The 14,700-nt window shown below is 47.0% G+C and overlaps 1 protein-coding gene across 1 annotated transcript in view; it reads right to left on the bottom strand.

Moving 5' to 3' along the window:
- Nucleotides 1–5,075, bottom strand: part of LOC135387638 (aquaporin-9-like) — a 42,918-nt gene extending 37,843 nt beyond the window's left edge. Inside the window, exon 1 of the mRNA XM_064616747.1 lies at nucleotides 4,875–5,075. Coding sequence (XP_064472817.1) covers nucleotides 4,875–4,997 — 123 coding nt within the window. The 5' untranslated portion in view covers nucleotides 4,998–5,075. The remainder of the gene's footprint in view (nucleotides 1–4,874) is intronic.
- Nucleotides 5,076–14,700: the final 9,625 nt, after the last annotated feature.

Genomic DNA, 14,700 nt, shown 5'->3' with positions numbered 1-14,700 from the left:
CCCGTCATTCCTGTGCGCCGCTGTCAGCCAGAAAGTGGCAACGCTGTGCTCCAACTAAGATCACTCTACGGCTTCCGCAGGACACATGATCCAAAAAGGGGGCTGTGACAAGAAGGCAAGGTCCCACGGAGCCTCATCACGGGAGACGTTCGCGAAATTCTACTTTTCCTCATGAGGGATTACCAGGCGACCTGTTGAGCACCCCACCGGGAATTATCTCTTTTCGAGGGGGAGCATGTACGATAAAACAAGAGCCAACTCAGAGCAATGTCTTTCCTCCTCTCACATAGTTGGCTTTTCCCGCTTTCTGTGTAAAGTTAGTTGGAACTGACTGCCTTCTTTCTAAGGGTCTGTTCTCACATACAGCGCTGTTTTCTTGGTGTTTTCACTAGCAAAGCAGCTGCCGGCTCAAGTTTCGCGAAACCTCATTGGCGACATGACAGCACAACATACAGTTTTCGAGACGTCATGGGTAAAACAGCCTCTTGATTGGCCATCACAAACGAGCGCTAGATGCGAACGCAGATTGTGACAAACGCTTTCTTCCAGCGGTTCATAGCAGTGCTGGGTAGTTTCATTTTAAATCGAACAACGTGTGAAAGTCGTATTTTTTAATTCGCCCAGAAAAAATATATGTTAGAGGACAGTTCAAACGACGCAAATCGCGCCACGTGCGACGCTCGGGCGTGTAGTAGTTTCCGCGTAGGAGAGGGGGAAAGTCTGAGGCTGCTTGAGCACGCTTTCTTCTGGACCGACTTTGACGGGAACTAGCACAGCTAATTTTATGTCTAGGAACTGGAGGTTTTTTATGATTATAGGCTGCACCATAGACACTGTCGACAGTTACCCACAGAACTCTGAGAGCCACAGATTTTCTGTTAAAAAATGCCAAACTTGGCGTAAACGTTCAAAAAGGCCAAACTTTGTTACCAATTTTCTTCATGACGGAACGTCTGAGAACATCGAGCTTAGTGCCGTTCGATAGGACGTTGAAAGAGCTTTCGTGCTGTGTAGAATTCATTTTTCTCAGCCCAGTTGTTTCTGTGTTATTAACTTGAGAATCACACATGGTAGGCGAAAATTGCCAATGTTGCATCTCAATTTTCTCAAAAATGCCATCTTCGATTTATTTGATTATTTTTCGAAAGGTGGCGTCACGTCTGTACTTTAGACGTCAAGTCAGACAATCTTTTATTTTTGCCTGAGAGACGCGCAGCGATTTTTTTTGTCAGGCAGGGTGCACGAGGCTGCGGCCTTGCGCGCCCCACCCACGAGCACGCGACCTTCAACCTCTTGTTTGCTATATGTGTCCCGTTGACGGAGAAATCAATGACCACACTGCGTGAGCTTGTTGTATTGTCCCCGGAGCATCACTTTACGTTTACCCAATGGTCTCTCAGTTCCGTCAGGCTCATTCAAACCGTGGGAGAGTACATGAGTTGCCTGTGCGCCCTTGACGAGAAGCCCCAGTTCGACGAACATACCGACAAAGCAGTGAGAAGAAACGAAGCGCTTCGTAGAGATCTTTATCCGCTGGTAACATCTTAGCTTTTGTTTCAGGTTGCCACCAGTCCCCCAGGAAGTGTGAAAGTCACATCCTTTTCATTGGTAAAAGAACGAAGAACGGAAGTTTCGAACAACGTAAAATGTGCCCATTGCGAGATCCCTGCAGGTGGTGGCTGCCACCATTGGATTAGCATCATCCGATAGCTGTACACATGTCCTTTCACATGATATAAGGTGAATGTGTTCAAGCGCATGGATGCCAGAAGGACTACTGAAGACCACACCGAGGGTTTAAGGTACCTACGGCTACCGGAAACGAGGGATTTTAGTTGTGCGTTGTTCTGTCGGAAATTTTGATTCCCACGGTGACACTGACACATCTCGGTGAGGGCGAACGTGTTATACTTGAGAGGAGTAACTGTCATCACAGCGGTCTTACGGGTTTTGTACCACCCGTCGTGGTTCCGAAATAACGCTACGGAGCATAAAGCGAGCTAATTAAAGCGAGCATGCACACATTCGGAACTATCACTTATTGCGCCCAAGTTAAGAGGCGACTGAAACCGCGCGACCACAAATTTGTATTCTCAGGTGTTGTAACTTTCTGTCCCCTGTGGCCGTAGTTCTGCCTTCTTAATATGAACTCGTACGACAGCCTCATAGCGTGCGTATGTGCATTGCCTCAAGCACATGTGCGGGAGAATAGTGAATATGCGCACGTGCGTGCGACTTCCATGAAAGTGCGTAATAGCAAGTTCAAGTCGCCCACGAAAGTATTGCCCTGCGTCTCCAAAGGAAAAAATAAACATACGTACCATAAGGGCAAAATAAGTACATAATGCAACACCTGGGCATTAAATTACAAAGCAGACTACGAAGCAAAACGCGCTCGTAAACATTCGAAGAGCGCCATTGTGTGGAAAAATCGCTCCGCGGAAAGGTAGCCCTACGTCTCAATCAAAAGGAGAAAAGGTACTTTACCAGCAGCGCAAAGTACCGGCATAATTCTGCCCCTGTGGAATAAATCGTGAAAAATATTCCGGCTTTTTAGAAATAATTAAGATCGAACATGCAAAATTTTCGCGTACCACTCGTGGTTTTGCGATACTAGGCGGACAAAGAATGCGCTTGAACCCAGTCACTTTATATCATGTGAAAGGTCATGTCTAAAGCTGTCAGATGATGCTAATCCAATGGTGGCAGCCACCACCTGCAGGGGTCTCGCAATGAGCACATTTTACGTTTTTCGAAACTTTCGATTTTCGTTCTTTTACCAATGAAAAGGATGTGCCTTTCACACTGCCTGAGGGAGTGGCGGCAACCTGAAACAAAAGCTAAGATGTTACCAGTGGATAAAGATCCCTACGAAGTGCTTCGTTTCTTCTCACTGCTTTGTCGGTATGTTCGTCGAACTGGGGCTTCTTGTCAAGGGCGAACAGGCAACTCATGTACTCTCCCACGGTTTGAATGAGCCTGACGGAACTGAGAGACCATTGGGTAAACGTAAAGTGATGCTCCGGGGACACTACAACAAGCTCACGCACTGTGGTCATTGATTTCTCCGTGAACGAGACACATATAGCAAAGAAGAGGTTGAAGGTCGCGTGCTCGTGGGTGGGGCGCGCAAGGCCGCAGCCTCGTGCACCCTGCCTGACAAAAAAAATCGCTGCGCGTCTCTCAGCCAAAAATAAAAGATTGTCTCACTTGACGTCTAAAGTACAGACATGACGCCACCTTTTGAAAAATAATCAAAGAAATCGAAGATGGCATTTTTGAGAAAATTGAGATGCAACATTGGCAATTTTAGCCTACCATGTGTGATTCTCAAGTTAATAACGCAGAAACACCTGGGCTGAGAAAAATGAATTCTATACAGCACAAAAGCTCTTTCAACGTCCTATCGAATGGCACTAAGCTCGATGTTCTCAGACGTTCCGTCATGACGAAAATTGGTAACAAAGTTTGGCCTTTTTGAACGTTTACGCCAAGTTTGGCATTTTTTAACAGAAAATCTGTGGCTCTCAGAGTTCTGTGGGTGGCTGTGGACAGTGTCTATGGTGCAGCCTATAATCACAAAAATCCTCCAGTTCCAAGACATAAAGTCAGCGGTGCTAGATCCCGTCAAAGTCGGTCCAGAAGAAAGCGCGCCCAAGCAGCCTCCGACTTTCCCCCTCTCCTACGCGGAAACTACTTCACGCACGAGCGTCGCACGTGGCGCGATTTGCGTCGTTTGAACTGTCCTCTAACATATATTTTTTCTGGTCGAATTAAAAAATACGACTTTCACACGTTGTTCGATTTAAAATGAAACTACCCTGCTGTATGTGAGAACATGCCGAACCCATCGATAGTGTAGAAGGCAATTTTGGACTACCCTGTACTAATTCTACTACGAGACTTTTATTAAAAACACACGTTGTATATTACTGGACGTCATTTCATCTGACACTGTGCGCTATTTTTGCGGTCCCTATTTTGATAGCGCCCTCAATGCACGGTCACCTTGAACTGTTCGGGGTCGTAAGGTGATATCAAAATAACCCGCTTTTGTTGCTGTTCCTTCCCAGCCTCCGTGTAACAAAAGAAAAAGAAAACTCGTCATCCCTATCTACAGACGTGTTCATTCACGAATATTCTTGAAACGACCATTATGTAAGTGGAGTCCACAAAAATAATAAATAAAGGCAAATGAATGCTAGCAAACATGACTGCTGTTTTCAGTTAATGATTTAGCTCCGCAGCAGAGGCGTTGATCCTCTTCTTTGGTCATTGGAAGAGCTTCCAAATGCCAAGGATTTCGGCAAAAAGTGCAAGAAACCATTTGAACGACCAACATGTCAACCGACTGGAAACACTGTCTTGTCAGGTAAAGATTTACGGGCCAATCTGTGACCAAGATTTTTTTCGGATGAGTTTCCGTACTTACTATTGTGCAGCGGACCATACATCAATACGCTTGTCTTTGGAAACAAAACCTCTTCGTATTATTTGTTCTGTGCACGTAACAATTGTGCCACATTTCTGATGCGGCTTTTAGTACATATTTTTCCACTGACGGAAAACTACACTAGCTAACGTTTCGTTCGTGTTTATACGCGCAAAGATCTCTCAGACAAAAAACATGCTCGGATCACTGCTAAAGAGTTTGTTTCGCCGCAACGCACGGGAGACCATCACAAAGGATACATTAAGACCGTATAATATTTTGCTTGTCCTCAAGAGCACAACTCTGGATGTGGAATTTATATGAGGTTAATCCTAATGTCAACTGATGAAGAAATCCCACGGTCTCTTGTCATGAAACACACACAATAAATGAACATACATGTACTTGTGACGAAAACGCATCGAGAGGAAATTGTACTCACAATGAGCAGCATAGTTCCAATGAACTCATTGATGAGTTCCCTCACTAGCAGACTCCGAATGTGCATGTTCATAGCGCGCGTCTCCTGTACAGACTGCAAATAGAGCAACGAAGGACCGCGCATTCGATTTTATTTTGGTGGCGTCGAGGAGGCGTCTCGCGAAAAAAGAAATCGGGAAATCGGAGGGTTACCCCCAGGAAAATAGGATTGACTTCTTGAATACGGGATGTATAAATAAATAACGCTAGCTTGGTCAAAATGTAGCAACAACCCCTAGCGCTCGGACATTACAAGTAAAAAGGAAAGAATGCCTTCGCCGGCAATCCCGGCCGCGACGCGGCGCTCCCGTGCCCTGGGATGCCAGATTCCGAAACCCATAACCTTGACAGTGCATTATTTCGCGAACGCTTTCATCAAAACAACGGTACATAAAAGTTATTTGATATTGCAGATCCCCATATTGTACCCTCAGGACTACCTCATTAAATTTTTTCGCATGTCCTCTCAGTGTTTCTTTAGCCCACGGAGGACACATTTTACTGCAGCGGCGTCAAAGGCTGCAGTGTTTGTTGACATTGTGCATGTGTGTGTGTGTGTTGTGCTGGTAATTCCAAGCTTGAATGTGGCGAGACCCTGTGAATTTCGCGATATTTTGACTTATTTATCAAACGCAATGTAGTTATTGTGTGACTACGTGGAACTAAACTAGGTGTAAGCAAAAATTCACTGATTACTTGTATTTCAAGTCCGAATATGTCGGCTTGTACCCGAAGTAGGATTGTTTTTGTAAGAAATTGGACTTGCAATGCTGTCTAGATTACACAGTGCAGTACTTATGTTTGCAAAATCTCCAATAGCTCCAACTGTTGTGTGTTTCTGTTGTTGTATATCTGGTTAAGGCTATAAATTCTCCGGGGTATTAACATTATTTTAATTGTAAACTTTATTCTGTTTACTTTTAGGTATAATTGGATTTAAGGACGACACTAGATATGTGGTCCTACTGGTTTCACGACGCCAAAGCTGTTCTGTGTTGTGCGCGACCTCTGAGGTCTTAAAGCGTTGGAGAATGCTGTGCGTGAGAATTGTTGAAAAACTCAATTATCTAACAAACGAACTATGCAGTGTTCAGTACTAAATTCTAGTAATGGTCAGGGGACCCCCAAATCACGCGAACAGATCTGATCGTGAGAACATTGCGCTATACTGCGCAGAAATTCGAGAGCTCGAAGCTAAAAGAACCGTGAGATCAGCTTGCACTTTGGTGTACAATATTAAAGCACTACGAGGTTGCCACTGCCAAGACTTTGATATCCAGCCTCCCAGGGCACCGCCGGCGAAGCGGTGAAACTTTTCGTTTAACGCGCGTTAAATGCATCACATCGGCCCGTGATTCGCCGCGAGCGCGAGCCTACCAAAGCGTCTTTGGAGCGCGCCAACTTTAAATATAACGGTAACGATCGCTATGGGCTAGATTTTGAACTTTTCGCTATCCCGTAACGTTTGCTAAACGCTCGTTCTCCCCGGTTGACAGTCAATGCGCGTGACGGAATGAGCGCGCGAATTTTGAAAAATAGCTATAACGATAGCTATGCGCAGATCAAGATTGAGCTGAACTGATTCTACTCTGCTACTACTACTACTGCTCACTGAAAAGATTAAGCGTAATATCGAAGCAAAACTACTTACCATGGGCATCTTTATCGACTTGACAAAACCTTTTGATTTAATATATCATCAGATCCTGCTTAAAAAACTTGAGAGGTACGGTATACGTGGCTTAGCTTTGAACTTATTGACCAGTTATTTGGAAAACCGGAAACAATGCGTAAGCACTGACAACAGGCGTTCCTCAAGGCTCTATTTTGGGACCTTTCCTATTTCTTATCTATGTTAATGATCTCCATGGTTACCTACATGAAGACTGTTTCCTTTACGCGGACGACACTAACATTTTTATTGACGCATCTAACACTATGAGCTTGTTTGCAAAGGCGAATAACGTTTTACGTCGGTTCTCCATCTCGCTTTCTGCCAACAAACTGGTTCCAAATATCGATAAGACTTCATACGTAATATTTCGCCCACGACAAAAATATTTGGACCTAGACCAGGAAAAGCTATACCTCGCAGGCCGCCCTCTCAGCAGAGAGTCTTTTCTCGGCGTTATTTTACATGAAAACCTATCACGGGATGATCATGTTAAGTTTGTCCGACTCAAAATCACCTCCGCCTTGTTCGCACTTTCTAAGTTAAGACAATTTCTTTCTATCCAGGCGCTTCTAATGGTTTACGACGCTCTAGTCCTCTCCAATATTTCGTACGCTCTGAAGGTCTATGGGCTGACCTATCCCTCCACCCTTCTTCCTATTTTACACTCCCAAAGAAGGGCCCTGAGGATAATGTTGTTCATACCCCCCTGCGAATCAATAGCGTTTGCCTTTCAGTGTTTGTCAGTGCAAAATGTTTATTCTCTTGTTAAGCATAAAGTCGCACTTTTAATGTACAAGTTGATCCATGGGGCTATCACGGACCATTTGATCTCTCTCAATCGTGTTCATACATTGTACAACCTACGTCATCAGCCTGACATGCTTCAACCTCCTTCTTCACGTACAAATTATGGTATATTTTCAATGTCTTTCTTTGGTTCCAAGGTATGGAATTCCCTACCGTTGCATATCAGAACCCTGTCTTCCTTTTTTTCAATTTAAGAGGTATTCCCGTTTACATCTCTCACAATGGTAATGGGACACGAAAGCTCTATGATTTAGTAATGATCTCTTCCTTTCTTTCTTGACATAACACGCCCTTGATATGACTTATACAATTGTTTTATCTATGTCGGTAATGCTCTTTGCTTACTATAGGTTGCACCATAATGTTTCACTTTCCTTGTCAATGCATTTTTGTCAATTGTTTGTCAATGTCTTTTTTTTTCTTCTTTCTTTCCCACAAGGCTCGTTATATATTCATGTACGTCTGTGTATCTACTGCTGGGACTGTTACACAGGGCACGCCCTCACAGTCCCATTTGTAATTCATTGAAACTCAGAAAGAGTAAATAAAACCTGAAACCTGAGCCACGACAACGTTGTTTTTGCTCGCTTGAGGCACCACTTGTGGAGCCCGCCCTGATGCCAAAGGGTCTAGGCCATGGTCTAGGCGTACCTGAACCAGAAGCTGCCTGTAAATAAAGTCCCTGAATACCTGTAAAGTCATCGCGGCGCCATCTAGTATTTTTCATCGCAACTCTTTGCAGCGTCTCCTGACCGTCCGTCACCGAACTGGCTCAATCTGATCTGATCTGGCTTGATCTGCACATAGCGATCGTTATAGCTATTTTACAAAATTTGCGCACTCATTCCGTCACGCGCATTGACCGTCAACCGGGGAGCACGAGCGTTTAGCAAACGTTACGGGATAGCGAAAAGTTCAAAATCTAGCCCCTGATTTTGAAGGGAAAGGGTGGCGGCGGACATCTCGTGGGTCCGTGGCGGGCTCTTGCGGTTCTTGTGCTTTTGGTTTCCTTTTCGCTCTGTCCCATGCCAGTAGAAGTGGTTTTGTTTTTGCGATATCGTAGTCTTGAGATTTACTGTTGAATCCTAGTAGAGTTTCCACTGTCATGGGTTGTGGTTCCCTTATGTCTTTCAAGGCTGGGCAGGTTAGGAGGATGTGGCGTATGTCTTCCTCTTGGCCCCCATATCACAGTTTGCGTTTTCCTGTCCGAATATTCGCTTCCTAGTTAAGAGGTTCCGGTTCCTAGTGCGTGCCTGGAACAAAAGCCCGCTTCCTCTATCTCCATTGTAAAAGTCTTCAGGTGCTGGGGCGTCTTTCTCTTTTCAGCATATGTCGTCAAACAAATGTCCATTTCTTTCTTTGTAATGCGGTTCCAGTGTTGCTGTGACCTTGCAGTGTTTCGCTTCGTGTTGCGGCTATAGATTTTGTCCAATTGGGTAATCCGTTTGATCCAGTTTGGGCGCGTCCCCAGATAACGCACGTATCTAAAGACGCGACTCATATAGGATTGGCGCGGTCCGTGGATCAGTCTGCCGAGATGGCTTGGCGATATTCGAATGTTGACCATCCGAGTTCGCCTTCAATAACGAGGTTCCGTGTAGCGAAAGAGCCTCCCAGGAGCAACCTTCCTATTTCGGCTCTGTTTACAGATATAGGGGCTTTATTCCTGGAGCAGGCAAACCTCGCTTTCTTTCCCCCTCTACGTCACTACCACCACCACAACCTAGGTGGCGGTGGTGGTAGTGATTTATGCAGCCATATTTGTGTGTGGATGTTTGTCTGCGCTACTTTCCTGCAGGCGTTTCTGATCGTTTTTCCTCTGTTTCCTTGGGAACGTGTATTGCTCAATATTTATGCGGCATTTGTTATTCAGTTATCATCATCCAGTCTTATATTGTACAAGCCTGACGTTCTGCTGCTGCACACAAAAGAAAAGAAAGAAGCATTTCAGACGTGATATGTGCGCAATTGCTCCATCAATCGGAAGATCAACTGCAGCACCGCACAGCTCCCTTTGTTGGGTATGACGGTCATCGTAGTCCAGTGCACAGTCCCAGCAAAATTCGTTGAAATATCACTCTGTATAAGGGTGGAATCGATACGCTTTTACAGCACCCTGCTGTATGGGATCAAGAAGCTCCAGGAGCGTATAGAACGTCTTACAATAGAACAACGTCACCGAGAAAGCAGTAAACCCCAGCAACGGTGCGTGTGCACGGGACGGGTTTATTCCGAAAGGTGGGGCAGGTGCGCCAGAATGGGTGCGCACGACTTCTTCTAACACCCCCCCTCGACAGGTTATCCTTTGATGAGCCCGTTGCCTTAACACTTCCAGTCTCGGTCGTGGTAAAGATTTCGTCAAAGCGTCAGCGGACTCGCGGTACTGAATGTTGCGTGCTACTAGATCACGTAAGTGATGGTGACGGACATCGATGTGCTTTGTCCTGGCGTTGATCCCTTCACTAAGGGCAAGCTTAATGCAGCCCTGGTTATCCTCGAACATAGGTGTGGGTTGATCAATGACTAGTCCGAAATCTTCCAACAATGGACGCAGCCACAAAACTTCCTGTGAAGCATAAGCCGCGGAAATGTACTCTGCTTCGGTGCTCGACAGAGCAACAGATGACTGTTTTCTGCTGGACCAAGTGACCGGGCTCTCTCCAAGCAGGATGATGTAGCCACTTGTTGACTTGCGGTCAGTGACGTTGCCGGCCCAGTCTGCGTCGACATATCCTGTCATATCCAAGCTTTGTCGACCTGTAAGGGTCAGCTTAAAGTCTCGAGTATGCATCAGGTACCTGAACAGCTTCTTCACGGCCCCCCATTCTCGCTGACGCAGATTGCTCACTCGACGACAAAGTATGCCAGTTACGCAGGCGATATCAGGTCGTGTCGTCGCGCTCAGATACAGCAGCTCTCCGACTGCTGATCATCTTCCCCCGTAAACTTCAGATAGTCTGGATCCATTGGTGTGAAGCTGATCTTAGCAGTACTGAGGTTATATTTCTCCAGCAATGCATCTATTTTGTTCTTCTGATGTAGCAGGAAACGGTCGTGGCGTGGTCTCTCTATCTCGATACCAAGGTAGTGGCAGACATGTCCAAGGTCCTTCAGCTCAAAGTACCTAGTCAACTGACGCCAAATTCCCGTTATGGTAGGATTGTCTCGGTGGCAAATTAACATGTCGTCCACGTATACAAGTACGTATAGCTGGGATCCGTTCACTACTTGGGTGTACAAACAGGGGTCTGCCTGGCTCCGTGTGAAGCCCGCTCCAAGTAGTACTTGATTGGCTTTGATGTTCCATGGCAGCCTGTTTAAGTCCATACAACGACTTCTGAAGCTTACACACGAGATGTTCCTCCCCTGGAGCGACGAACCCTTCCAGTTGCTGCATAAATGTCTTCTTCGATTTCGCCATTCAAAAATGCGGGTTTTACGTCGAAATGACGTCAAACTCTCAGGTTCTCGGCAGCTGTCACTGTTAAAAGAATCCGCAGTGTGGTCAGCTTCGCGACTGGAGCAAACGTGGCATCATAGTCCTCTCCAAACCGCTGGGAGAACCCCTGAGCGACCAGTCTTGCCTTGTAACGCTCAACGTTGCCATCTTTGTCCCGTTTATTTTAAAAATCCACTTGCAGCCGAAGGGCTGCTTGCCCTCCGGTAACTCTGCAGGAACCCAGGTGTTGAGCTGGTGAAGCGAATCGATCTCATTGACAGCAGCCTTTATCCATTTGTCCTTGTCAGCAGCTGGCAGCTTCTGCATGTCCTTCCAGCTAACTGGATCGGGTGCGGATGCCGCGCAGGCTACATAAGAAAGGCGGTCCAGAGGTACTCCTTTGTTGTTCCGACTCGAGCGCCGTGGTTGAACAGGACCATCTCCATCAGCTGCGGGAGCAACTCCATCTGCCATCTGAACATCCGCACCGGACCCTGGTACAACTCTGTCAGTCACCGGAACATCTCCAACGCTGTCATCGCGCAAGGGCAAGTTAGGAGGGCGAAAGCTAAGCAGCTCCACTTTAACTTAACCAGAAGACGACTGCTCCGAACGCTGTGTGCCCGGACGCCGGAAAGCGGGTGATTCTCCACAGAACGCTTCCATGGTCGGGCTTTCGTCAACGATCACACTGCGCGTCACTTTGACACTGTGACTACCTTTAAGAAGCACCCGGTACCCCTTCTGCGTCTCGCTGAAGCCCACTAGCACATTCTCAAGAACGTCTCACAGAGTGTCCTGTTCTTTCTCTCGGTGACCCCATTCTGCTCTGGGTTGTACGGGACTGATGTCTGGGATGTTACACCGTACTTGCGCAGAAGGGCCTGTGTCTTGCCACTGGTGTACTCTGTCTCATTATCGGAGCGAATTACCTGCGGATGGCGCCCAAACTTTGTGTGCATCAGGGCCAAGTACTCCTCCAGCTTTGCAGATACCTCGTGATTTCAGCAGGTACAGGACAGTGTATCGTGAAAAATCGTCGATGAAAGTGAGGAAGTACAGTAAAACTCCTTTATAGTGAACACTTTTTTAACGAAAATACCACTACAGCAAATTTTTTTGCGGTCCCGCCGGAGCCCTATAGGTCCAATAATGGACATCCTTTTTAACGAAAATACCTTTACTGCGAATTTTTTTTTTTGCTGTCCCCTGAGTTTCGTTGTAAAGGAGTTTGACTGTACATGTTTTTGATAGGCGTTAGAGTCCTCATGGGGCCGCAGACATCCGTGTGGACAAGCTGCAGAACAGCTCCCACTTGCGACGAAGTCTCTTTAGGAAAGGATGTCCTCTTCGTCTTTCCTTTGATAGAGCTGTTACATTTTACCAAGTGGTCGCAGTCTCCGATCAGGATCCTATATCTGTCAAATCCTCCTGCTGTAAACGCTTGACTGCTACTGCGTCTCTATGCCCGAGACGGAGGTGCCATACGTGTACGCACTCTCGGTGACTAGACGTCCGAGAGACATTGGCAGCCGTAGTACTCAAAGTGGACAAGCGATAGAGGCCATTTTCCACTCTTGCCTTAGCCAACACCTCCTGCCTCCTAGTGACGATACAGTGGTCTCCCTGAAATGTCACCACGTTGCCTTGTTGCGTGAGGCGCTTGGCAGAAGATTACTCTCGAGGGAGGGTACGTAAAGTACATTCTTCACCTTGACCGACTTGCACCTGGAGTCAGAAATGCGACACTGTAGAATGCCATCACCGATTCCATGTGAAGAAATTCTTTGACCATTCGCCACGGTTTCTGCTGACTGACGATAACTCTCCGTGAAGAAATCCCTGTCGTTACACATGTGGCTGGTAGCGCCAGAGTCAACGGGTCTACCTGGCAATTCGGGAGCGGCGAGAAATGCAGTTTCGGACGATGACGAGCGGTCGGGCGCTGCTGCCTTAGCACGCTGCCGAGGCTTCCTGTGCCCCTTCAAAAGGGGGCAGTTCCACTTCAAGTGGCCTACGTCCTTGCAGTAGTAGCAATGCCGGACGGAGGTTTCCTACTGTCGTCTCTCTTCGTTTGAAGGGCAGTTCCCGAACCAGACGCTGAACTACTTGATGCTCGCTTTTTCATATACTCGTCCACGAGTTTTCCTTTGACGTACTCCAGCGTCAGGTCGTCGTCAGGCCGTGCGTTCAGGGCTGTCACGAGCGCCCCGTAGCTCTCCGGGAGACCACTGAGCAAAAGAGCCGCTACCTGGAAATCCGTGGTCTCCTGTCCGATCCCTCTCAGCCGCTCGACTAACTCCAAGGTACGCCTTATATAGCCTTGCATGTCTTCGTCCTCCGCTAACTTGGATTGGTAGAGCTTCCTGAGCAGGTAGAGCTTATTGCTAAGGTTTGCTCGCTCATGAACCTTGCGTAGCTCTTGCCACATCGCCTTCGCTGAGCCGCAATTACAGATGTGCACAATCTGATTGTCCTCAACGCTAAGGCAAATCGTGCTCTGCGCTTTCTCATCGCCAGCCGTCCAGTCTGCAGAAGGTGTCTGTGGAGTAGGTCTGTCCACGTACGTGCATGTTCCTTCCCGGGTCAGCAACATTTTCATTTTGATAGATATTGATAATTGCCGTCCGTGAGCTTTGCAACCGTAAACTTGCTGGTGTCTCCCATATCCACAGTTCCAGTGTTCTGGGCCTGTGAGAAAGCAGTAAACCCCAGCAACGGCGCGTGTGCACGGGACGGGTTCTTCTTCTTCCACCACTAGGAACAGTGGCCACACGGGACGGGTTTATTCCGAAAGGTGGCACGTGCGCCAGAATGGGTGCGCACGCAACGAGGTTAACACGTCCACTTCTTCTAACACCTTTACTATCACCAGTAAGATATCAATAAGAAAACATACAATGCCCTCGTACAGACATTGCTTATAGGTACATCAGAGACACGTAGAGGAAAGCAACGCTGCCTCAGACACCACCCAATCAAATAATATATCTTCAGGTTGATCGAAACTCAGTTTGAAGCACTCGGGTCTCAAGCAATGTATGTAAGCTATGTGAGCACCTGCTGTACAGCGCCTGGGGTCTGCGCATTAGCATATAGTCATAATGTTGAGTAAATGTTTATCTGAAGTTTTGTATGAAAAGAACCTCCGAGAAACATGGTAGTGAGTTTTAGTACATCGGAAGGTGTTCACAATTGTAACGTAGTCTAAGTTACCAGTAGTTTATTGAGACCACTTAAACCGTTCAGTGCTAGCTACAGACTGTCCTCATGTCGCTCTCCTCGTCTCACTTCTTCCTTTTCCGCCATCTGACGGGTCAACTAAACGGACTTGAGAAGGTTGAGGTGTAAGTCCAAGGTCCGACGCCAACTTGCAGTTCATTAGGCTCCTTGTAGAATTTTTATATCTACTTTTTTGCTACCCGCTGGTTCTTTAAAGCAAAACACGCTGAGCTATTGATGCAGGTATAGGAGGCATCAGTCTTTAGTTTCCCTGACGTTTCGATGGCAATAAAGGAGACGCTCTCCAGCCAGTCGAGAAATTGCCGAGACAACGGTTCCAGGCACCTGGTGACCTGCTTCTTGCAGTTGAAACAAATCTTCAATACGTCGGACTGGTTTCTTGACTGGGACGCCTCCGAACTGTAAACAAAAGAGCGAGTTTTCTGTCGAGAACACTTGTTAGAAGCGGCTAGGCTCTGTTTGCTTTGCGGCCCAGGTTTGTGCACGGGAGAATCGAGCTTGGACGTCTCCTGTGTACGCGGTGCGGCGGCCGAAGGAATTTCTGTGAGTCGGCGAACGGTAGCTGGAGTTACGTTCTGCAGCTTGTCCTTTGACGTCTCCTGGACCGTACTAGCCCTGTCGTAC

The sequence above is a fragment of the Ornithodoros turicata genome, chromosome 3, assembly GCF_037126465.1.
Source record: "Ornithodoros turicata isolate Travis chromosome 3, ASM3712646v1, whole genome shotgun sequence".
NCBI classification, from domain to species: Eukaryota; Metazoa; Arthropoda; class Arachnida; order Ixodida; family Argasidae; genus Ornithodoros; species Ornithodoros turicata.
This window is presented reverse-complemented; position numbering and strand designations above follow the sequence as displayed.